The sequence below is a fragment of the Dendronephthya gigantea genome, unplaced genomic scaffold (assembly GCF_004324835.1).
Source record: "Dendronephthya gigantea isolate DGI-Jeju-01 unplaced genomic scaffold, DenGig_1.0 000007F, whole genome shotgun sequence".
Lineage (NCBI taxonomy): Eukaryota > Metazoa > Cnidaria > Anthozoa > Malacalcyonacea > Nephtheidae > Dendronephthya > Dendronephthya gigantea.
The window spans coordinates 1,508,251-1,531,862 of NW_021163017.1; the positions used below are offsets into that span (position 1 = coordinate 1,508,251).

A 23,612-nucleotide genomic window follows, 5' to 3' on the forward strand; every position below is an offset into this window, starting at 1 on the left:
ATATTAACGAGGCAGTAAATATATATCCTATGCTAGACCCACATATTATATAATAAACTACGATTGGTAAATATAATCAAAAACAAAAAACTGATAAGTATATAATCACTTAACGGTACAAATAATCACATACAGTACAAATTGCCAGATATATATTGATACTGATTTCAGCAAAATTGTCCAATTTTTAACAGAATTCAAGAAAAACTTGCCTAACTAGGCTAACACCTAAATAAAATTTTTCTTTGGGGAAATTGTCCCAACAACTCCCCCTACCCTGTATGCCTGTAACGTTAAAGTGAAAATTCTACACTGATTAATTATAAGATACCAAAACCTATACTATAGTCATGATCATGTTTACAGAAATTCAAATCACTTTATCCTTAGATACTACAGAATATTATTTTTACATTTGTTTCTAATATCATCATATCATTTCAACAAAATTCGTGTGGCAACGTTGCGGGGATAAACTACTTTGAAGTGAAGATCTTTAATACGATGAATTAAGAGGCGAAAAACTTTGCAGAATATACCGTTATCCGAAAATATTTAACGGCATATTGTTTTTTTAAGTGAATATTTAAGTGCATCTACATTTATTTTCTGAATCAGCTAATATAACATCAAAACAAGGACGGACTTTCAGGGGAGGTGAACACAAATACCGAAAATAATTTAGAGTTTGAATTCTCTGAAACTCACTCATGCATGCATAATCAAATGCATTTTGGACCTTCATGCACTGATAGTGAACCGGGAGGCGTAATCCAGAATTCTCTAGCCTCGGTTCAACCGAGGAAGAAATTCTTCATCTCCGATCAAAAACTGTCCACTGATGCATCGAAAGTCGAAACAAATGACTAATGCTAACTTCACGGATAATAACTTTGAAGTGAAAATCTTACGATGAAAAGGGTAAAAATCATTCCCAGCTGTTAACTTTCGCAGATTAAATAAAGGTTATTCCGAATAGAATCATTGTTCAGATCATCATGGCGGGCATGCAAGGAAATTAAACAGAATGAAACTATAGATTTGTTCAGTCTGACGCCTGGACCATCGATAAATCTTTTCGGAATAATCCTTATCTTATAAAAAGGCAGCGTTTGCAGAAGTTCAGATCAAATGGTTATTATCCGTGAATATAGACGGAGGGCTGATTTCTTGTAGTGCATGCACTTTTCGTCTAAATCTTAAATCCTAAGTCTTGGCCAATTTCAGAGTGATCGCAGTTTTCTGAATGACCTTATTATTGGCGTGCGCACCTCAGGACCAAATGAAAATCCATCCATGCATTTATTATGGCTTATAAACCCTGAGTTATAAACTCTTTGGTGGGCCCTTGATGGCCCGATAAAATTGTTTGGCATCCAGTAAATGCCACCTGCAAAATAAAATAGCTAAAGTTGAAAACTCAGAATATTATCTGGTGTATTCACTTTTCCACGCAGAGCTGGAAATTATTTTAATTAGCTATAAAAATTCAGTCATGCGAAATGTAATTGACACACTACCTCCAAAGACGTGCAACGATGGTTTCGATAAAATTGGACGTCCAGACACACGCCACAGCCATCACAGTGGACCAAACGATGTTTTTCCACTCTGGAATTGACAGGTATATTTGTTGATTTAAAAGTGTACAAGAACAGTGAAAAACGTTACGAATCGCTACAGGTTAAGGAGAATCATTTCTTAAAACTTTCCCGAGAGGTAGACTAAGAAGAAAACTAGGAGAGAAAAAATTTGCACCGTGAAAAATAGCTCTACTAGAAAAAAAGCTTGTAAAATAAAAAAAAACTCTCCTGCAAATTATACCGCAAGTAAAAACAAATCTGTACCTGCAAATTCCACATTTCTCGCAGTGAAAAGGATCGTTATCGTTGCCAGTTACGTGTTTACACAAACCACAAAAGTAATCGGAAAATTTCTTCCCACATTGGCAGCAAAATTCACCGAACTAGACGCAAAAAAATTATATTGGGTATAATGAGCTATCGTTTCATTTTTCATATAACTTTATAAATGTAAATAATTGAACACCCGAGAAAACAATGTAATAAATATCGAGTATTCGGCGAGTATCAGTATTTGGTTACCTGTTGCTTTTTGTGGCAATGAAGACACTTTATCATATGCACGTCATGTGATTTGAGGTTCTTCCTCCCACAAGTGCTTTCGTTGTTATGGCAACGATGGCAAGGCCAAAACTGGTCGCAGCATTCAAATTTCACGAAGCAATGTCGCTTGTAATGAACGCATGAGCTCCTCCTCCCCTGGTTTGGAGCTTGCAAATTCCGAGAAGTGCTGGGAGAACAGGGACTGGAAACAATCCTCGGGCGATGGAGCTTAGAATGTTTCTGAGCGTTGCCACCAACAGTCGATGATTGGCTCGTTCTGGTTGACCGTTTGATGTTGGTTGTCTGAGTTGTTGTCTTGACTGTTTTTTAACAACAGAAACAGGGTTAATGCTCATATTTCACAAGATTGATATCACACAAACGTCACCATATATTATCAAAAGATATCTTTTATTTCGCATTCGGGGCGGGGAATTTAGGAACCAAATGCATACAATTTTCGTTTTAGCGGGTTCGTAATAAAAACCCGATTAGCGATTTTATTAAGAGCAGATTTTAAAAGAGCAGAAAGGTTATTTTTCATCTCTACATCATACATGCCTATTTCTATCCACATACGTAAACGCATAACGCAACCACTCACTTACATTAATCAAGAGAAAAAATCGCATTTTAGAAACAAAAAGAATATAGCTATATAGACCTTGCATAGTCTATAAAATTTCAAAGGAATACTTACTTAAAGGTGTAACTCCTTGAAAGGGGTGTCCTGTTGCAGGAGGGTTTAGGTCTTGTTGAACACGAGCAGTGGACTGACTTTCATTAGGAGTTCGGGAAAATACCACTTCGTTGTTGTTTTGTGCTTTTCCTAATGTTCCCCGATTTCTAAGTGGGGTGCTGCTGAGGAATCCTCTAGAGCATGAATCGCGGTTATAGGGAGATATTTGGCCTCTTGAAAGATTTTGAAGCAAACTGTAATCACCACAGAGGAACTCATCGATAATATGCACGAGATCAAGTCTGATAATTGATTCGAAAAATCCACGAAGCTGGCTCAAATCTTCAGCATTGATAGCGCCTTTTTCATCGAGTTTAGAGAAAACTTCGGTTGCATTTTGCGCGTTCTCGATCGAGAATTTCTCACTTGCCCAGTTCTTCAGCTCTTCGACATCTGGGGATAGAAACATTTGAGAAAGAATGCGCAACAGAAGCTTGTAGTTGTTATACAGCGTCCTGGCCACTGATGATTGTGGTTTGCAAGCAAGAGATATGAACTCCTTTCTTTTGGCATTGCCTTGCTGGATCGGGAAAGAAACATCTGCATAACCTTGGGAAGCCAAGGTTTCGTCATATGTTTCATCTCTGGACGAAGATGGCAGTGGATCATCAGTGTTTCGTCCAGATTTACTTTTCTTTCCACTTTCTTTCTCTTTTCTTTGGCTACCCCCGATTTGCATCATTTTATTTTGCCTGAAAAAAAGATTTCCTTTATGCAGTGGTTGCCTGAAAAAAAGATTTCCTTTATGCAGTGGCGGATTTAGGGTAGCTAAGTCAGAATAAATTGCACGGACTATATAGTTTTGAATGAAAAATACCTATAATAACAACCACATTAGTTATTTACTTCTAAAGAGTACTTTTACATAAAAATATTGCAATATGATTGCAAGTTAGAGCTGTGCCTGTGGTAATTTATTCTGACTTACCCAGGATCCGTCCCTGTTCCTTCATGTGCAGCAGAAACCATCCAATTCATTTCGTTTCTGCCATCAAGACTACTTTGACGGTCATTCAGGTAGCCATCGCCGTCTTTACTTGAGTTTCCACTGCCTGGACGATGGTTGAACTCATTCGACGAGGAAGGAAAAATTTGATGGAAAATTTCAGAGCTTCTTTCTTCCTTTTTTTTCCTTTGTTGATTGAATACCATTTCACCAAGATCACCAAGAAGGGCTTCCTTTTCAACTTCTAAATTTCTTACTCGATTTTCTCGGTCAAAAATCGTTTCAGTTTCGTCATCTTTCGGATTCGAAAATTGTTCTGGAGGATGGCGAATGACAGAATTCCTTCTTGTTTGTTCCTCCGTTGAGTCCACATGTGAAGAAGCTACAGAGTTACTATCAAGCTGTGGACTTGATGAGGAAAAGGTCTCGAGCTCCTGATCAGAATCCGATGAGGAGTCGGACTGATCATGATGTCGTTGTTTCGCTTTCTTTGAAGGGCACATGCTCTTCGACCGATTCCAAATTTGTAGAAAGATCTGGCGATCACTTCACCTAGATAATTGCATTATATGTAGGTTGAGTCTGCATATTACGTACTTTTTAGCAGCGGCAGCGCAATGAACAAACAATGATTTTTCATCAGGCTGGAAATTTGTTTGATTTCTTTGATGTGTCAAAATTAGATCTCGGACGAGAAATCTTGGCTCAGTAAAGCGAAGCTAAAACATGTAGCATCTCCATGCAAACAACGTGCAATCTCGCTTTTGTTTCGTCGTATAAAACGGTTTCCTTTATAATTCTCTGATTTCAGTTCAACTTGGCCTAGCAGTTTATTTGCTCTTAAAATTAGCATAAAAGGAATTTCTCGTGATAAATCCTTTGTTTTTCAACCTAAAATTACACTCAACTGAAAACTTGATTTTGTTAACATTTTCAAATTTTAAAAATAATATAAATACGTATCAAACATCGCTTGAAACAATAAAAAATTACCACAAAATGCTAGTAAATAATCTAATCAGTAGCGAACTTGGATATATATTTCTACACTTCTACATAGTTTTTAGCCAATATAGCCACCCACGTAAAATGTATTTGACAATGCGATAATTATTTTACTCAAAACAAGGACTACTAAAAATCGTAATTTTTATGTCAATATAGACAAGATCCAATAATTCGCTAAGCAAACGTGATCATTGGAAAAATCTCAAGGCAATCCGACTCGTCCTTCAAACGTCTCTGCAGCTGAGATGTCTCTACTCTTCAAACTGTCAAGTATTGCGCGCTTCCAACGATTTGTTTGACCCGTTTAATGTATGCTATTCAGTAAATGGGGTCAAGGAAATGCGATCTAAATTCTCGCAGTTAAACTTGAGAATTTGCCCACGAACTTGCCCATGCGTGCTTGAGATGCATGACATGCGTACCGTAAATCTGGAAAAACCTGTTGTTTTGTAGTGTTACGACAAAAATCGCTAATATAGTTTTATATAGTCGACACATCCCTTTTGTTTGTCGATTTCTAAAATCATTCTCTCCTAGGCCTGCAGGTATTTTTTCGGTTACTACGCAACCAGGATACGTCTTGCTGTGCAACTATAACATACGCAGCAATAAACAGAAATTTGCTTAGGTAGGAGATTTCAATGAAATCGAAAGTTAAACCAACGATTACAATTTGCATGAGACATATGTCGGATATGCCTCATAGAACTAACGTACATATAGCTACCATAAAGACATGATATCTTCATATTTTAGCGATGAAAAGTGTTGCTTTTATATTATATAAACATTGTCAAATTCTTCACCGAAATAAAGAATATTATGTGCTCAAGTCATAAGATGAATAAAATATAACACTCAGACGTAAAAACGATCCACGCAGTTTCGCGACAGAGAACTAGAAATTCAGTATATAATCTGCGTATATAATGCGTTACCAGAAGGCAACAAATTACAAAGATTTTGCAAAATTTCGTGCATATTTACAAGAAATGAAACGAAGCGTTTAATATATCAAGTTGCAAATGCTATAAACAGAAACGTATATATATACACTCTCTGTTTGATCGAATGTCTCTTCGGTAATACGTTCTGCTCTATTATGATACATCCGATGGGAAATTACTCTGTTTCTTTAATTCTCCGCTGGATGTTTCGTTTTTATATAAAAGGCCAACGCAATTACGAATGACGAAACCGGCTAAAATTATGCGAATAAAGCGAATTATATGATTACAAACACCAGTCTTTGAGCTGCATGTTGGCCCCTTTTATACCACAGTATAGACTAGCTCTTACCTTTAGGGTATGTAGTTGAACACCAATAAATTCTGAGAAAGAATCCATGTTGGACTGCGTGAGACGTTTACCAAAGTGACTACGCCATTGAATGACCCATGAATTACTAAGACCAGAGTGCATGTCGGGTATTAGCAAACTCTATGGACTATGGGGTGCCCGTGGGAGGAAAATTTTGAAGGGCCAAACTCTAGTTTCCGCAGGTTTGCGATGTGTCGTATTTACTCGTATATCCTCGAAAAGCCCGGTTTTCCTTATGACATTATAGCAAACTAAACTAAACTTTATTTATTTTTGCATGTGTTATGCAATATCACATTGAATGTACTTTCCCATAAGGCGTGGCGTCGTATACAATGCCAAACACGAGATCTTATCTGAAACTTTTTAAGAAAACACAATGCACAACTATATGCATAATTACCGGCAAGGATTATACCAACATATTATAAATATGACATTGCACCGATAGAGACCCATATATGGTAACGTTGCTGTGAAAAATGCCCAAATATGGTCAAAAACTGGTAAACGAAGTCACTAATTTTTCCCTCACTGTAAAATAATGTTCATAATGTGAATAATAAGACACATGCTAAAGCGTATTAAATAATCATGGTTTGACTTAAAATCATATACGTATGCACATGAAAGAGTACAATCTGTGGTTTGAAACATGCATGTCAAGCATATCTTCTAAAACCAGGATCGTGATTGCGTGCAAAAGTGTCAATAACGCGATTCAGGACACTTCACTTAATAAGAATCACGAGGAGCTTCAAATAACCGTAAATTTAAAAGCGTTGATCAATCAAACAACAAACAACTAGCGCGAGCCGAGCACATGTCGATATGTGTCGACTGTTAGCGAGCGTGACGTATGCAATTAAAAATGGCATCCGTTGACTACACGGCCACGGCTATTCTGTGGCCCAAAATTGTCTACGAGTTCGCCTAAAAAAGCTCTGCATTTAACGCGTCGTTACGCGTCGTAGGAATCAGCTGAAGCCCTGGTCGGGCACAGTGATATTATGATCGCCAGGAACGCAACAGCAAGCATACTATACTATACGCTAACTCGGTACAGAAAACGTTAGATAAGGGGTGGAATTAGACCACCAAGATTTTGCAATGCTTACGCCATCTTAAAAATTTGACTAGGAGTTATAATCGTTATCCATTGTTTGAAAAACCTAAAACCGAATATAGCGTGCGGTCCATTGGGATTGCACCTTGGTGTACAAACAGTTCAACCATAAAAATCTTTTTAGATGCCAAAGTTTTTCCTTAACAGATCGGTTAGACTTTGTGAACAATGCATGCGCATCACTTTGTGAGCGGTATTCACTGATCGTTTCAATAAAAAGCTTCATGGAATGACACGAAATTCGATTCCTTGACCAAACACTTGCAGAAAGGCATATGTACAAGCTGATATAATAGCGAGGAACATTTAATGCATATAATTGCTACCATAAGGCAGCTTATTCATTTATTTATTATTGAGTTGAAATTACATTATTGCATATAATCGTGAATCTAATATTAATCATACAATAACATTTAAAATATTCCAGACTTGGTTTAGAATAAGGTGGCCTTATTCTAAAACTCTATTCTAAATTCTAAATTCTATGGTGTAATGACATCATATATCTCTAATAAGTTGTGTCTATAGTTATAGCCCACTGGGCTATAACTATACTATAGACACAACTTATTTGATATTTATTATAAGTTACATTACGTATTATAAACAAGAGTAAAATACCCAAAATGATGAACTGGATACACTCGATATAGCAACTAAATCTAACAGAAGCGAAGGCCAATTGACTTATTTTGTAGTCCTGAACAGCAGAACTCAAGATTGATTTAGAACCTGATGCAAACTATGAAACTAACCACCATGACACATGCATGCATGGTTATCAGAAAGACCCTTGCTAATTACTTTTATTTGGAGCTACGAAAGTTTAACAATTGCAATATCAAATGTATCATCATGCATCGATTACATGCCCTAGTGCACTGCACTAAGTTTCGATCGGTGTTTTTAAATTGGTGAAGTGACTTAGGCCTATTTCAAGTGTTGCACCATGACCACCAAACGTATTAAAAATGATTAGTAATCAGTCGAGATGCCTTATAAATCCACATACATAGTTGTTGATGTGTAGGCACATTTGAAACAGCCTGTAATAAACTTGCCCAAATGTTTTGATTAGATTATCCTCGAACATATTTTAGTTATCATACTGATTTATACTCAGTATTTATATACTCAACGAATTGAAGTTAATGAGTTCAAGGCAACCAGGTTTTACTAATAAATGAAAGTAATCACCACACAAAGATTAACTTTCACGACCAAGTTAATCTTTGTGTGGTGATTACTTTCAAAACCAGAGTAGCGATAATTACGATTGATATTTATATACTGTCATATATTGTGAATTCTCAACAAAATTTGTATCGATTGCCTAAATATGGATTGACTATGCCATCCACCAGGCATTTTTTAAGAAAATTTTTAACTTTTGTATACCGGCGAATGAAATTTCCTCCAAAAATACGTTCATGTATTTATATACTGAACTTATTCAGAATAGTTGGAAACTGTGTGAGTGTTACTACACGGAACCAATTAGTTGTGCATGAGATTGCTTTTCACGATGTTATATCATTTGTACTAATTGGTTGATAAACTTCGTGTAGATGTGTATATGTATAAGATTTGTGTATATGTTGGTGTATATAATTGAATATCCGTGTTATCTATAGTGCACATAGATATTATGATGTATATATTACTGAATTCTTTCAATTTTGGTTTATATTCTCAACTTTACATTGATAAATTCTAAGCCAAACGTTTGCATATATCATATATATGATATATATTTAGCTCAGGAAATAAATCGTTTCGAAAATAGTGTAAATGAATACATTGAATAATAATTGCAGACGTGCAGATAAAATATTAAAAAACCCAATGATAATCGATATCTTTTGAATGTTTCAAATGAAAGAAATCTTAAAACGGTAACTTCTTAGGTATACGTAAACGTAAATTAGATATAATTAGTTGCTTTTTTGATATATTCGAAACTTTATTAGCTTAGCTCATGAAAAAACGTGATTTTGTTCGTTAACGAAACTTTGGGCGCTGTTACACTATGAATTTCTCCCTGCAACTTGCAATGCAATTATGATTTTGAGGGATGTTAATTTTTAACTAGTGTTCGAAATTCTAAGAAAACGTTAGCAGATCGTACGAAATGTTCTTATTTGACAACTTGAGATGCCTCAGGAGTAGAATTCCATTGTAAGTTGCAAGGGAAGTTGCATAGTGTAACACCGCTTTTACCAAATTTTTGAACACCAAGACCTTAGTCGAGGTATGAAAATCATTTTGCTGGAAAACAGCTAAGCCTGATAAAGCTGACAAGTGCCGGAGATTTGGCTATATATAGGTACAGGAAAAATGTAAAAGAAGTTTAAATATAGTTTTTGGAATTCTTTCATGAACCAAAACACAAAAGCATTCTCTTAATGCCCCGAAAAGAATAAAACAATAAAGGAAGATTGGAAAGATGAAGTGGTTACCATCATTCATATATGAATCTATAAATAAAAGAGACATGCGTGTTAATCACGTGTGATAAATATAGCTATATGTATATATGGATTGATCACCAAGACTTAATATATTAATTGACTGTTACTAATTTAATTAATTTGATTGTTACTAATTAATACTGTTAAGGATAATACAGGTGGCAAATCTATGTAATGAGATTTCTGACTGCGAATGCAAAAAGAACTAATCTTGCGATTGGAGCCATGCATATACCGAGATAGCTATGTTTCGCTTGGTGTACATCTGCAACTACGAACTAGTGTTGTAAACTTAAAGGTAGTCTAAATCACTAAAAAACGACAATTTAAAAACAGTTTAGTAATTTCTTGATCTGAGATCCTTGGTCAGTAGTTATATATGGTATGTGAATTTATATTGGTTGGTTCACCTAGTTTCATATTTAATATGACAAATTCTTAACAAAATGGAAATAAAATTAAGTGAAATTCTCTTCCGAAAAAAAAACGAATTAACAGCATCAAAAAAGGCACTTACTGCAACTTCGTGAATACGTCACCTACGCGGTAGAGGAAATTTGTGACATTTCACGCAGATACATTGCATGAATTGAAAGAGAAATCCAAAACCTGATGACATAATCATGCAACTGCAGTTATTTTCCAGTATGTTTTTTCATCGTTGTTGGTCGTCGTTCAAGTTTGTGGGCAAAGCTTTCCCGACAGATGGGACATCGCGTACTGTAATAAGAAAGAAAGAAATTGGACGATTTAGTTCCAGACCATCGAGATGAGGCAAAAATATTCATGTCACTTTGCATGCATGGTGACATTAAATTGTAAGTAAATTAGCTTGTAGGTACACCACATATTTTGAGCTTGCAAGCAAATTGACCCATTTCAGTTGTTGTGGCCATGGAATAGCGAATAAAAGTTAACCATTTCAAACGACTTGAAATGAAATGCTAGATATTCAAAGGGTCTAAATTTCGAGTGGAATTATATACACCTCAAATTCAAGCCAGGAACAGTTGATGAAAAAATGAGTTAGTAATTTGCATACAAGCTGAAAACGGCACAGGATATGATTTCATGCATTCGGAACTGTCACATGCATCGGAAGAATCTCAGATTGACTTCTTTTCGGTAAGCTGGACCCTATGGACGTGCCTTAGGTTTAATAATAATTAGAAATACTCACATTCCACTTCTAATCATTTGGGTTGCGCATTCCTTGTGTACCTTATGAGAACACGGGAGTATTTGACATCCAGTAAATGCATCCTGCAAAAAAAAATTCAAGAATTAAAAACCCTGCTATACGGCTTGGTTGCATACATATATACTTGTGTGGATAAGTGCATGGATAGGTACAGTTAAGACATTCCAAGCGATACATTACCTCCAAACAGATGCAACACTCGTCATGAGCAGATCCTTCACGGCATTTATGGTTTCCTTGAAGTTGGACATCCAGACACACACCACATACGTCGCAATGGAATGAACGATCCCCGTGAATTCTGAAATGGAGAACACGAGTTTTAATTTCGGTTATGACCGCTAACAACTTCAGACTTACCTTATATAATGTTCCATAGCGTATTCTTCTGTTTCAAAGTTAATATAATAACCCGCATGCTTGGGAATGAAAGTAATACCCTGCGACTCTTTATGACTTGGAAAACAGGCATGAACCGTATCTTTTCTCCACCCCAGCACATCCCAATGCGAATGGCTGTGGTAAAATGTTGGCGGGTGGGCTTTGCATAAGAATAGATGGGAGACATATTTAAATCAATCTGGACAACAAGAGCACGACGATAAACAGCTTTTTAAATCAAAGCTGAAAAAAGCGTTCCCTAATCTTTGATTTTAGAGCAATTTAGATCGTCCTCGCTGTTCAAAGGGCCAGGACAACGACTCTATGCATTGACCGTAAAATGTTAACTGGCTGAGAAAGCCTCACCTGCAAATTCCACATTTCTCGCAATGATAAGGAAAGTCATCGTGGCCAGTCAGATGTTTACACAAACCGCAAAAGTAATTGGAGAATTTTGCTCCACAATCGCAACAGAACTGGCCAAACTAAGCACAAAAATGGATGCAATTAACAGAAATCTCACGCAACAGCTTTAAATATAGAGAATTATGAGGTTACCTGTTGTTCTTTGTTACAATAAACACACTTTAGCATTTTCGTGTCACGTGATTTAAGTTTCTTTCTGCCACACGCGCTTTGGTTGTTATGGCAACGATGGCATGGCCAAAACTTGTCGCAGCATTCAAATTTCACGAAGCAATGGCGTTTGTAATGGCTGCATAACCAGTTATCATCCTGCACGTTAAAAACCTCTCGGTTGCCAGAATTGCTGGGTGCACGAGAATTCGAGACAATGCTTGGACGTTGGAACTTAGAGTGTTTTAAACCATTGCTGCTGGTAAACAGGGTATTTCTCGTTACTCGACTCGTTCTTGTTGACACATTGGCTGCCATTGTTCTTCTCTCCTCTGTTTTTCAACAATGGAAATATGATATTCAATAAAAAAAACACTGGGACTACTCGAAACAGCGCTGTATAAATTATGTATATCCGCTCGAATAAGAGCTTGAAAATTAAAGATGTTCCCTCTGATGAATTTTCAATATTCTCGTTATTTTATAAACAAGTAAATATCTGAATATTCTGAATACACATCCAGGAGTTAAAACGTAACTCCTTTAGACAATCAAAACTTACCTAAAACTGTAGATCCATTAGGTACAACCATTTTATTGATGTTTGCAGTGGGAAGTCCCGTTGGTGTAGGCGTAAGATCTTGTTGAACACGAGCTGTGGACTGATTTTCGTTCGGAGTTCTTGAAAATAGTTTTCCAGGATTGGAAGGGTTTGGAAGTACAGAGAAACTTGAGGATGCAGCTTCTTGTATTTGATGAGCGCCGGAGCTCGGGGGTTCGTTGTTGTTTTGTGGTTTTCCTGACGTTGCAGGATTTCTGACTGTTTCGCCACTGGCAGTTGAACTGACTGAAGATCGTCTGGAGGAAGATGCACTTGCGTGATCATTCCACGAAATTCGGCCAAGTTGGGAGTTTCTGATTCTACCAGCTTTTTTGCGTTTTTTTGATTTTGGAATCGCGCGAAGCAAACTGTAATCACCCAGGAGGAACGCTTCAGCAATATGTACAAGATCGTATCTCAGGATTGACTTAAAGAAACCACACAGTTCATTTAAATCTTCGGCATTGATAGCTCCTTTTTCATCAAGTTGAAAGAGAACGTCGGTGGCATTTTGTGTGTTGTCGATCGAAAATTTCTCTGTTGTCCAGCTCTTCAAATTTTCAACATCGGAGGAAAGAAGGTTGTCGGCAAGGGTGATCAACAGCAGCTTGTAGTTGGTGTGCAACGTTAAGGCCACTGATGTTTGTGGTTTACTAGCAAGAGATATGAACTCCTTCCCATTTGCATCATCTTGTTGGACCGAGAATGAAACACCTTCACTGCTTTGGCCGACTGATCTTTGGTCATCTACTTCATCTCTCGACGTTGATGCCAGTGGATCAGCTAAACTTCCAGCTTCACCACCCTTTCCACTTGCTTTTTCTTTATGCAAAATAACCGATGTATTATTGGTCTTGATCGAATGATTTTTATCTTTTGAAGTAGTTGAAAGATCAGTATTCATATTACATTCACCTTTTTCAGATTTGATACCCTCTCCGCCAGTTGCCTTTTCATCTGGATTAATACTTACGTTCTGTATTGCTGAACTATGATTTTTTTTTAAATAACTTTCGTCTTTGACCTCGGCAAAACTTTTTTTCTCCTCTCCGGTTTCCAGCTTAAAAGGGCTGTTTTGAGAGCGAACGGATGTGAAATCATTGAAAGTTAGAGCGTCGCTTTTCCCAAAACTACTTTGGCAGTCATTTGGGTAGCCAAGGCTGTCGCTGTTGTCATTTGGTATTTGCAGGATTGAACACTTTTTAATTTTGGGCAACGAGGAAGGAAGAAATCGATAAAAAGTTGCAGATTTTTGTACTTCCTGTCCATTGTTTTTCTGAACTAAATCTATTTCAACAAGTTCAGAAAGAAGGAGATCGTTTTCCTCTTTCAATAATGTTATTTTTCTCTGAAGAGAGAAAATTTTAACATCTTTCCATCTCAAATGCTCCTTCATCATGCGAACGACTGGATCATCTTCGTCTTTTTCTCGGTCCTTTAAGTATTGCTTTCGTCTTTTTTTTCGGAATCTTCGCTCCCTGTTCTGCTCTTCTGCAACTATGCCTGGATTACTTTCCGAGAGACTACCTGATGCATTGCCAAAATCTCCACTCGCAAACATATTCTCATCATCATCATTCAGATCATCATCTGAAATAACGTTGTATCGCAAACTCGTGAGATGCATACTTTCTTGATCTGAATCACCAGATTCCAAAAAAGAAAAAAAATTATCCATTTTCTCTTGAGTGAAAAAGTTCTTGTCTTTTCCGCGATCGAACAATAGTTTCACTGGTTTAGATGTTTCCTCGCTTGGCCATTGGAGATACGCCCGAAGCACATGGACGGAAGCTGAAGTTTCTGTAAGCATGGCTTCCACGTCTGCAACCGCAGTAGATAATTCTGCATTCGAAGCCTCACTCGCTGAACTGGCCTCAGGGGATGTTTCTTTACCCCCATTCCTCACTTTATTCATTGACAAAAGCTCACGCTGTTCTTTATCGAAAAAATCTTGCAATAAAGTCATTATCAACATATTTAGATAAGAAATAAGACGAAGTGATCGGTATTTCAGCGATGTGTGAAAACGTGTTTCTAAATTTTTCGAATCATTGCTAAAGAGACCGGCGTCGATACTGGATTCCATGACTATGGGCAATATAGTTTAGGGAACACTAGATGATCACTGATGAAGTACTACAAAAAACCCTGAGAAATGAACAGAATCAAATTTAATGTCTGCTGGACAATAATTGCATGTGGGCGCAACAGGCGAGCGAGGTGGCAGATGTATATTTGTATTTCATTGATTATTCTTATGCCTACTGTGTTATAACTGTATCCAACTAGCAAACTAGCCCATTTTTGCCTTTGCGTATGGCATTTGAACGTTGAACTAAGCATCATGCAGTTGATTTCCCCGCCATTATTGCGGCCTGTCATTTGAGATTGAACAAAACTTGAAAATCTTTGCCAATGCTTTGGAGGCTACCCACATGTATGCATTGCATACCTATTTTTTTATGTAGTGTTTGGCATCAAATAGATACCTGAACAGTATGCCGTGTTTACAATAAAGGGCCAAACTGCATGTGGAATAACCTCTCCACTGATACGAAAGCCTGGCGCACAATTGTGAAAAGAAACACATGTCACTTAATTGTGAACACATTAAACAATTATTGAATGAGGTTGAGCAGGATATGAGGAATTATTAAGGCCGAGGTTTGTGTTATCTGCCGAAGCCGAAGGCTGAGGCGGATAACACAAACCGAGGCCTTGATAATTCCTCATATCCTGCGAGAACCGAATTCAATAATTGTTTTATTATTTATTTGCAAAAATTTTGGGCTTAGACTAAACGCTTGCGTTGTAGACAAGGAGACGCAAGCTGCTGAAAATTGAACAACAATAGCAGTGTTCCGAATTATGAATAAACCAATCAGACGAGAAAAGAATAATTCTTAATACTGTTGTCAGATGTTGTCAGTCTTTTTCTTCCAGCAATTTTTTAATTTCATCTTCCCCAAGGTCAGCGAACCTTTCCTTTGATGAAGCCATTCGTATTTTCCCGCTTTTAGGTTTTGGCACAAGCCGCATAAATTAGCGTGACGTCATACCGTGCAATAATTTTTTTCATATCTGACGAAGTGACGTCAAACGTGCAATAATTTTTTTCATATCCGACGAAGTGACGTCACTGTCCAAATTTGGGCAGCTGCCGAGCGGATATGACGATTTCGCCAACAGCTGCTGGCCAATCAAAACTCTTGACTCATTTTCAATAAATAATAAACACAATTGTCAGCTACACACTGCTAAGTTCAGCAGTGTATATTATCGTGAACTGCATTCGAGGCGGCCAAATGCGACGTATATATATAACCTAGACCTAGGCCTAAATTTCCAATTTCACAAAACGTTTTAAAATTTTAAAAACACAGCACATCATTTCAAAAACACAAACAAATGAAACCATATAGTGATTTCCAACAATTGATATTTTTTACATTCATTTTTAGCGCACGGCACACGCCGTAGTTTGTATTTATTATATCAGTGCGCCCTGATTATATGTATTGGCACCGTGCGCGCCTCATTAGCGGGCTTCTGTGGAAAACCGAGAAGCATATATTATTACTCCGGCGTCAGCGACGGAGTTGAAAATTCGCCCCGGTTTTGTTTTGTTTGTTTTTTTTTTATTTTTCGTCGTCGCAAGTCTGAAATGGCGCGAAACATTCTAGTATTTAAAATGTGTACGTGACTGTATTTATTTACGTCCCAGTCTTATCTCCTAAGAGTTGTGGTGCACAGGTTTGGCTAATTTTCCGATGCGCGATTCGATTTCGCTCGCATGATACGGCAATTCCTTCAAGAGGAACAAATAAACCGTTGTTTTCATGCTCTCCGATTAAGTTTAGATTGAATTGGAGTAAGAATATATTTGATACATGTAGATTCTTGTCCTATTTTAATAATATCGCTGCTATTTCGCCGTTTAACAAGATGATGTGGTCGTGTATGAGCGCGTTGACACGTCGTAGTTTGCACAGGATTGAAGATATAATATATAAGCGCGAATTCCAAAGCCTAAGTGTAAGACAAAGCGAATGTATTATGCGGTTTGTTTACATTTTCGAACAATTGAACTTCTATACTTTTTAAAGTACGATGTGCTGCTGAATTTCGCGATCGAACACTTAGCTTCGTAAGGCATCTAAATGCGAATATGAACTGTATTGTTTATGTTCAGAAGCTCTATATTAAAGACTGGCACGTGCGCCGGAGTTAACGCCAGAACAGGCGTCTTGTTGCATATATGTTTATTTAGCCAATTCATGGAGCAGGGACTATAATTTTGGTGTATAAATGACATATTACACTGAAAATTTGTGGACTTGTAATGAGAACGTAAAACGTACGCTATACTATAAAATCCAATATAACTAGGGAGCAGCGTGGCAGCGTCTTGAAACAACTTGACATCAATCTATTTTAGGCATTTGTTATACCACATTTGATGCTAAGTACGCTATAAAAGGTAAATTTTACCGCTTTACGCATAAGAGCCATAAGAAACCACACAGAGAATATTCAAGAAATTCCAATTGAATAAATTTGGCACAATAGACCTTATATGCATAAAGACTTGTTTGCAGGAAATGAAAGTGTTCGGTTTCCTTATTGGGCAATTTTTTTATTAAGCTTGATATGACAGGGTCTAATCTCATGCAGGTCTTTCCATCCACTCAACAATTCACACGCTATGCTTACGCAACGGAAAATAAATATTTGTTGTTTGACAATAAATTTAGCTTAGCTAAGCAAGATTTTTACCTATACTATAATACATTATATATTATATACGTATATCTATACATATTATTATCCAAAAAGTAAAACAGTAAAAAGAACCTAGCAAACCGTCACTGTAAGTACATTGATTATTATTAGGTGAAGGTATTGAGATGTATACTGAAGTACTGAACAAACGTCGAACGTTTTTTTACATACACAACTACCGCGGAAGTCAAGCAGAAAGCCGTAAAATGCTATATAATTCAACATATATAATCGTAGATTACGTTTATGTCGTTTAAACAATTTTATAATCGTAAAAACTGGACCATGTTAATAAAATTACCGTGACTGCGGTGTATTTTAGCAACGCAATTTTACTTTCGATTTGTATCATTTCTTATTTCTATAACATTTGTTGCCATTAATAGCTACGATGGAAAATTATAGAACCCTATCCACACACATTACGTTAACTACTAGGCATAAATTAAAATCTCACCCGATTCGATTTCGTTGCCTGTTTGAAATCCCCAGCAAGGCAGCAACAGACCTACATAGTCAAAGTGCTTGCTACTTTACTCGATTTCGATGACAAATAATAAGTCGACGTAGTTGAAGGAAATAGCTATTGTGCAACTTTACTGATTTTATGACTCATTAACTTTGATAGGCCAAAATTATGTGAATGCATTTTTAAAACATTCTTAGCTTGTGGTCATGTGGTTCGCCATCGGCGTCGGCGTCAAGTCGGTGGCGAGGAATAGAGTCGCTTCGCAGTTCGCACGCTACACCTCCTCCGCAGGCTCTTTTCGGGCAAATATGGCGGGCGGTGATATTTTGCGAGTAGAAATTCTCGTTTGCAATTGACGACTCAATTGGCGATTGAACAATGTTGTGCTTCCCATGCATATTGCATGTTGACAGTTATTATCAGCACTGCGTGTATCCATGTAGAATACCTGATTCATGCAGCTCCAACGATTTGTTCAATAATGGTAGACAAGTACGAGACGTTGACAGCACATTTGTTCGATAGTGCATCTAAGAGTTTTCGGCCCTATAGACAAGCGGACACGCGAAAGAGTTCTGTTTTATTAGTAGATCCACTCCTAGGGTTATGGCTTATATAATCCACAATCTATGCATCTTAAGCCGGTTCACTGAGGAGCAGGCTTTCCATCACGAGATTTTATGTGACGAGTTTTATCAGCTAGTTTCTTCAAAAGCAAGCCACCTTGTCTTTAGCCTAGCTAGCCATAGAAGAGCACTTGCCATAGAAAGCTGCGGGCTAAGTAGAAATTTGTAATCGTTTGCTACGTTATAAGACATGAACAGGCGAGCAAAAATTGCCAGTTAAAATTTATCGAAGAAAAGTTGTTGCTGCGGGGTTTATAATATGAATAACAAACAAAGCCACCACAAACACAGGCCGCGATTCGCCAACGCGATGCGAATTTTCAGTTTTTTGAAGCAAATGAATTCAATTCTTGATAGAAATTTTGATAGCTGGGCCCTAGACATAGGGCAGAAGGGTTGGCCTAGTAGAAAACCAATTATTAAAGAAACTTTTATTTGGTTTTTTTGCCTATAAAGGAAGAAGAATGAATTATAATAACCCAAGTGGGTCTATATTTTCTATTCATTGATGAATGCAATTCTATACTCCGCAATGCACTCATTATGGTCAACATCCTTGGCAAACCCGACTATGATTGCATCAATTTTATATGAATGACGTTGTTATATGCATACTACAGGATGTGGCCGGATATAGGCGGATACCGAATCCGCCGAGCAACTGCATGCACAGCATTTTGAAACCTAAGCAATTTTTTATACGGGTCACGCGGGTGGCTGTCTCCGAACGGGTAAAAAAAACAAATAAAGCGAGAGCGTAAACGCATGCATCCCTGCAAGTTTTTTTCAGTTAAAAATATCAGCGCTAAATCGCTAACTCAGCTTGGCATGCCGTTGTTCATGTTATATATTATTAATAGTATATTATTTCTACTTTTTAGAACGAATTACGAACGACAGTGGTGATAAAACCCCAAAAAACGATACTGTCTTGCATCGTATCACGCTGAAAATATTTTTAACTGAGACCGTTTCTGACGTCGGACTTTTCATATGCCGAACTAGTTTTACTTTTAGTTTATTTGCATTTGATTCAGAAACCGGCTTCCAAAAAAGTCAATCACTCAAGTTATCAAAGAATAAGCACTATACTCTATAGCATAAAAGTTTTTTTTTTCATATATACTAACTATATACACAATTTAGTATATTTACACTGAACCGATCTTAAACTGACCGGCGTTGGATTTCGGTTTCAGAATATCAAATTGATCATCTTGGGGCCGCGGTTGTATAAAAAAGTCGTTAACTTTTAATTATATATAACTAGTGGCAGAATTGCCAATCAGAATGTATTTTCTAGTTAACTATGACATAACTACTGAAAATGCAGTTAGAGTTTTTTTACATCCAACCCCAGCACTTTAACGGCAGAAGCTGTTTGAAAAGGTTTTTCATAATTCCTATATACTTCATTGACATAAATCCTATTCCATAATTCCTATAATTTCAATGCACAATTCCTATACTTCCTATATATACATAAATCCTATCTATATTTCCTATAATTCCTGCTGACATAATTCCTACACTTCAGTTTCGTCGAGATGTAGATTCGACACAAAATACTGCTTTAATTCTGCCTCTGTGAGTCTAATTCGTTCGGCTTCTTTAGTCTCGTATACGGCAACGATTGTTCTTTCCTTTTCAGTGCTGCGGTCATCTGGTCCACTGAAAGGGAAATAAACAATACTTCGTTAATACCTTATACAAATGAAAAACAAATTTAAACGATCATAAATCGGTTATCATCATTGTATGCATATATATAGGTGTGCCAGAAATGCTGATCTATGACCTAAATATGTGTCTTTAAGAAAATTTCTGGTGCATGTAAAAAGAGACACAAACTTGATGAAGACATACACAGGTCACGTCGCCGTAAAGTTTAAAATTTACTGCTTTTATCATCCAACATGGTCTCTGTGACCATCACAGATACGAAATATTATTGTAATAAATTCTTTTTTTTGTATATACTGAATATAAAACCGTACATTTCGCACTTTATCATCACAGACCTGGATCCCGGAGCGTTGATTGGCTCTTCCTCGCTTGATGTCTCCTGCCGTGAGAAGACCTTTTTCCGGTCGACTTTTTTGTACACGAAAACGATAATTGCACAAAGTAAAAGCGTCCCTAGAACTGCAATGATTATTGGCAAGACTGAAGAGGAACTTTTCGAGCTTGGAGTGCCAGGATTCTCTGCAAAATCTACCACTTTTGTGTCTCCACGAGACGTTCCGTTTTCAATCGTCTCTCCTTCCTCTGAGGTGGTCGAAAAAATTTCAACTTCGATGGTGGGAGAACCTGATGCCGTATGTTTCTGAACTTCAGTCGTCGGCGTACTTGGTGGTAATGTTGCTTTCTTCTCTAAGAATTCGTACAATAGCATGTGTCAATATTCAATCGAACCAGGCTGGCGTCATGTATATGCAGGTAATAGGTTTTATACTATAATAGGAATATCACAATTAACGCGCTCGTGCATCGGCATATCTGATTGCATGTTAACCGTAACTTAATTAGGCTAAAAATCAATAAAACGAGGACGGATAAAGTTTGTGTCGTTGGCATGAACTTGTCTATTTGATAACTGAAATTCAAATATGCGGTTTGCATGTGTCTAAAACGATTCGTTGTAAATGCATATAATTTCACAATCCTACATCTTAATCGCACCGAAATCGACTCAGACAAAGGAGGGAGTGACTTTGACGCACATCATGACGCAAGAGGTTCAAAAAGGAAAAATTCTGACACAATAATCGAATTTCACATTAAACGTGTTTTACCCCCAAAACGGTTTAAAAGTTCCATGTAAAAGACCTTTTTATTAGGTTGCTGCATGTGTGTTTTAAATCAATTCTGTGTCAAAGCTATGGCCAAAGTCGCGCCATCCCGCGCAAAACATATCTATATATACATACACTGTAATGCGATCCTACATAATATAATATATAACTCTGACATATACAAAAGGTGAGTCGCGACCTATCGCAAGGCGAGCTTGATATGTTAGTTTATATGGTTCGTCTCTTGGCTTTGAATGTTGCTCTTGATAAAAAGATATTAACATGAAGTACTTCATTAAACATATGCGTATACTTCAGCCCCTCAAAAGCATATATTAGTATAGTCGAGTTCAAATTACTCTCAAGTCTTACCGCAAGCCTGTCGACATCTCCAAATGTCACGGGCGTCTTGCTCCCCACAATTCCTAGGGCAAAGCACACAGCCAGGTATATCCTGACTGTAAAATTCCCCCGCCGGACAGCATTTGCCGTCCTTTAACAAAAGTAAACCGAGAATGATTTGGTACGCGCTTAGCTTCATGTTTGTTGATCGTTTTGGATGACGGGCGAAGAATGCGACTGTATTCTATCAAACTTCAAACGTAACGCTTAATTTCAAGTTTCGTAAGCGGAACTTATTATTATCATTTATTGCAACATCATGCATCCTGTGAAAAAACTGCGTTATATCCTTAGCCACCTATAAAGTTCTCAACAATCTTGGTGCTGACGTTGTAAATAGTTTGGCATTTTCATGACGTAACTGCGATTAGATTTAAATATATAATCAAAGGCGGGCATATATATGAATAAACTATAAGTGAGGAGAACCCACTTGAATATACAAGAATAGTTAAGCCGGTAGGAAATAACAGCATTACGATAAATGAGGAATTGCCAATTCAATTGGCTGTATACTATTTGAGCAGCTAAATTATATATAGTGGTATGGAGTATGGACTGACAGAAATGTGGATACAGATGATAACAAGGAAATATGATATGTATACATGTCTCCTAAAATGCCGTAATGACGCAAAAGCTTGCTTTCCAGAAAGACTAAAGAATTGTCTCCAGCAGAGAACCGGAGACACGCAATCAAATACGCCCATGAAATTGAAATTGCAAAATATCAGACAGGATTGCGAAATGTGAAAGTTATATCATTTGAAACCTCTCAGGAAGTTTGTTCTTCTCCTTTGTTTTTTCTACTTTAAAGCCAGTAAGCTAATAAAAAGATTTTTAAAAAGTTATACATACCACACGCTTCTTTGCATCGATTGACGGCGCGATAATATTGATCGTCGCATCTTCCACGAACAGGGCAAGCAACACAGGCGAATATATCTTCAGTGTAGTAAGTTCCCGCCAAACAAATTGGTACACTTTCGGCGACTTCTTTCGCCAACGCACAAATGAAGAGGAGGAAAATGATATGAGATCCGTTGAAATTCTTCATGATTAATATTCACAGGAAGGTTACAGTAAGACCTTCACGCAAACTATAACCTCCTTATTCGAGGAGAGTCACTTTGTAAAGAAGAAACGGACTTGCTAACCAACTTATATTTATAATTTTGCCCACTCACGAAATAGCTTTGACGTCAGAAATCGTCATGCGAGCCAGGATTTCAGTTCGTCACACCGGTTGTATGAAAGTGTAGATACTCGATACCCATGGTAACCCTTTTTTATAGATTTAAGGTATTTCAACTATGCCCGCGTGATTCACCCCCTACAATCAAAAGAAACGAGTACATACGTATTTGAATCTAAACACAACCGTGTAAAATATACTCTCAGGCTGTTTTAGTTGCGTGGTAGAAGTGATTTTAGATCTTAATTTCATTTTGGCGGATACGGTTTGACTATGGTTTGATGAAGTGGCTTCTGGATCGACAAAGGTCACGGCAGCGTATATGTATGGGTGAAAATTACGTACATACCAAATATGTTTTGGAACTCAATAAAGCCCAAATATCGTGGTATATATGATTCTCACAGAAAAATTCTGTTGAGACTATATACGCGTCGAAGGGCGAATCTTAACTTAAGACTTGAAATTTTCATATTTAGGGGTTTTCCCTCCATTTCCGTTCGGGTCTGTGACGCACAAGCTACAAAATCATTCTGTCTGGAGCATTCTATAAATCTTTTTCACCTGAGGTTAGTACGAAGCAATACCTTGAATCTAAAATATTTACAGCCCGCCATGCGCAGACGTTCGAGGTTTAAACGATATAAATGAATTGAACTTTAACGTTCCACAGGGCTCCTGTCTTGGCCTCTTGGGCCTCTTTTGTTTATATTATATGCCTCCAGTCTATTTGATATCATTGATAATCATTTACCGGATTTAGATTGTTTTGCTGATACAGCCAGTTATATCTGTCGTTTAAGCCTGACGATAATAGTGGCCAAAGTGATGCAATTTCGCCAACG

General features: G+C 37.3%; 3 protein-coding genes across 9 annotated transcripts; all 3 read right to left on the minus strand.

Moving 5' to 3' along the window:
• Nucleotides 1-13: 13 nt before the first annotated feature.
• Nucleotides 14-6,335, minus strand: LOC114516913. Of its 2 annotated transcripts, XM_028536522.1 has the most exons (7): nt 6,119-6,335; nt 3,794-4,363; nt 2,827-3,557; nt 2,106-2,446; nt 1,848-1,966; nt 1,521-1,611; nt 14-1,390 (listed from the first exon to the last, which is right to left on the minus strand). In XM_028536522.1, the coding sequence occupies exons 2-7, from the start codon at nt 4,312-4,314 to the stop codon at nt 1,313-1,315; spliced, it is 1,881 nt and encodes a 626-aa protein (XP_028392323.1). In that variant the 5' UTR covers nt 4,315-4,363; nt 6,119-6,335; the 3' UTR covers nt 14-1,312. The 2 variants fall into 2 exon arrangements, with proteins under 2 accessions (XP_028392323.1, XP_028392324.1); XM_028536523.1 differs by lacking the exon at nt 6,119-6,335 and having other exon boundaries at nt 3,794-4,730.
• A 1,233-nt stretch (nt 6,336-7,568) lies between these two features.
• LOC114516912 lies at nt 7,569-17,847 on the minus strand. Of its 4 annotated transcripts, XM_028536521.1 has the most exons (9): nt 17,738-17,845; nt 13,414-14,646; nt 12,460-13,320; nt 11,880-12,229; nt 11,688-11,806; nt 11,121-11,241; nt 10,920-11,002; nt 10,257-10,459; nt 7,569-9,745 (listed from the first exon to the last, which is right to left on the minus strand). In XM_028536521.1, exons 2-8 carry the CDS (start codon nt 14,582-14,584, stop codon nt 10,375-10,377), a joined length of 2,790 nt encoding a protein of 929 aa, XP_028392322.1. In that variant the 5' UTR covers nt 14,585-14,646; nt 17,738-17,845; the 3' UTR covers nt 7,569-9,745; nt 10,257-10,374. The 4 variants fall into 4 exon arrangements, with proteins under 4 accessions (XP_028392322.1, XP_028392319.1, XP_028392320.1 ...); XM_028536518.1 differs by having other exon boundaries at nt 12,460-14,646; XM_028536519.1 differs by lacking the exon at nt 17,738-17,845 and having other exon boundaries at nt 12,460-16,119.
• Nucleotides 17,848-19,474: 1,627 nt separating this feature from the next.
• LOC114517000 lies at nt 19,475-22,962 on the minus strand. Of its 3 annotated transcripts, none has more exons than XM_028536635.1 (3): nt 22,431-22,962; nt 20,397-20,748; nt 19,475-20,046 (listed from the first exon to the last, which is right to left on the minus strand). In XM_028536635.1, the coding sequence occupies exons 1-3, from the start codon at nt 22,627-22,629 to the stop codon at nt 19,902-19,904; spliced, it is 696 nt and encodes a 231-aa protein (XP_028392436.1). In that variant the 5' UTR covers nt 22,630-22,962; the 3' UTR covers nt 19,475-19,901. The 3 variants fall into 3 exon arrangements, with proteins under 3 accessions (XP_028392436.1, XP_028392435.1, XP_028392437.1); XM_028536634.1 differs by having other exon boundaries at nt 20,373-20,748; XM_028536636.1 differs by lacking the exon at nt 22,431-22,962 and adding an exon at nt 21,543-22,416 and having other exon boundaries at nt 20,373-20,748.
• Nucleotides 22,963-23,612: the final 650 nt, after the last annotated feature.

Coding starts and splice junctions, on each gene's coding strand:
- LOC114516912 (XM_028536518.1), bottom strand. CDS start 14,584: ATGGAATCCAGTATCGACGCCGGTCTCTTTAGCAATGATTCGAAAAAT. Junction 11,003..11,120: donor AGTGTTGCATCTGTTTGGAG/GTAATGTATCGC, acceptor TTTTTTTTGCAG/GATGCATTTACTGGATGTCA. Junction 10,460..10,919: donor CAAATGATTAGAAGTGGAAT/GTGAGTATTTCT, acceptor TTCTTATTACAG/TACGCGATGTCCCATCTGTC.
- LOC114517000 (XM_028536634.1), bottom strand. CDS start 22,629: ATGAAGAATTTCAACGGATCTCATATCATTTTCCTCCTCTTCATTTGT. Junction 20,749..22,430: donor TCGATGCAAAGAAGCGTGTG/GTATGTATAACT, acceptor ACGAATTCTTAG/AGAAGAAAGCAACATTACCA. Junction 20,047..20,372: donor GTGATGATAAAGTGCGAAAT/GTACGGTTTTAT, acceptor TTTCCCTTTCAG/TGGACCAGATGACCGCAGCA.
- LOC114516913 (XM_028536522.1), bottom strand. CDS start 4,314: ATGTGCCCTTCAAAGAAAGCGAAACAACGACATCATGATCAGTCCGAC. Junction 2,447..2,826: donor TCAAGGAGTTACACCTTTAA/GTAAGTATTCCT, acceptor GTTAAAAAACAG/TCAAGACAACAACTCAGACA. Junction 1,612..1,847: donor GAGAAATGTGGAATTTGCAG/GTACAGATTTGT, acceptor TGTCAATTCCAG/AGTGGAAAAACATCGTTTGG.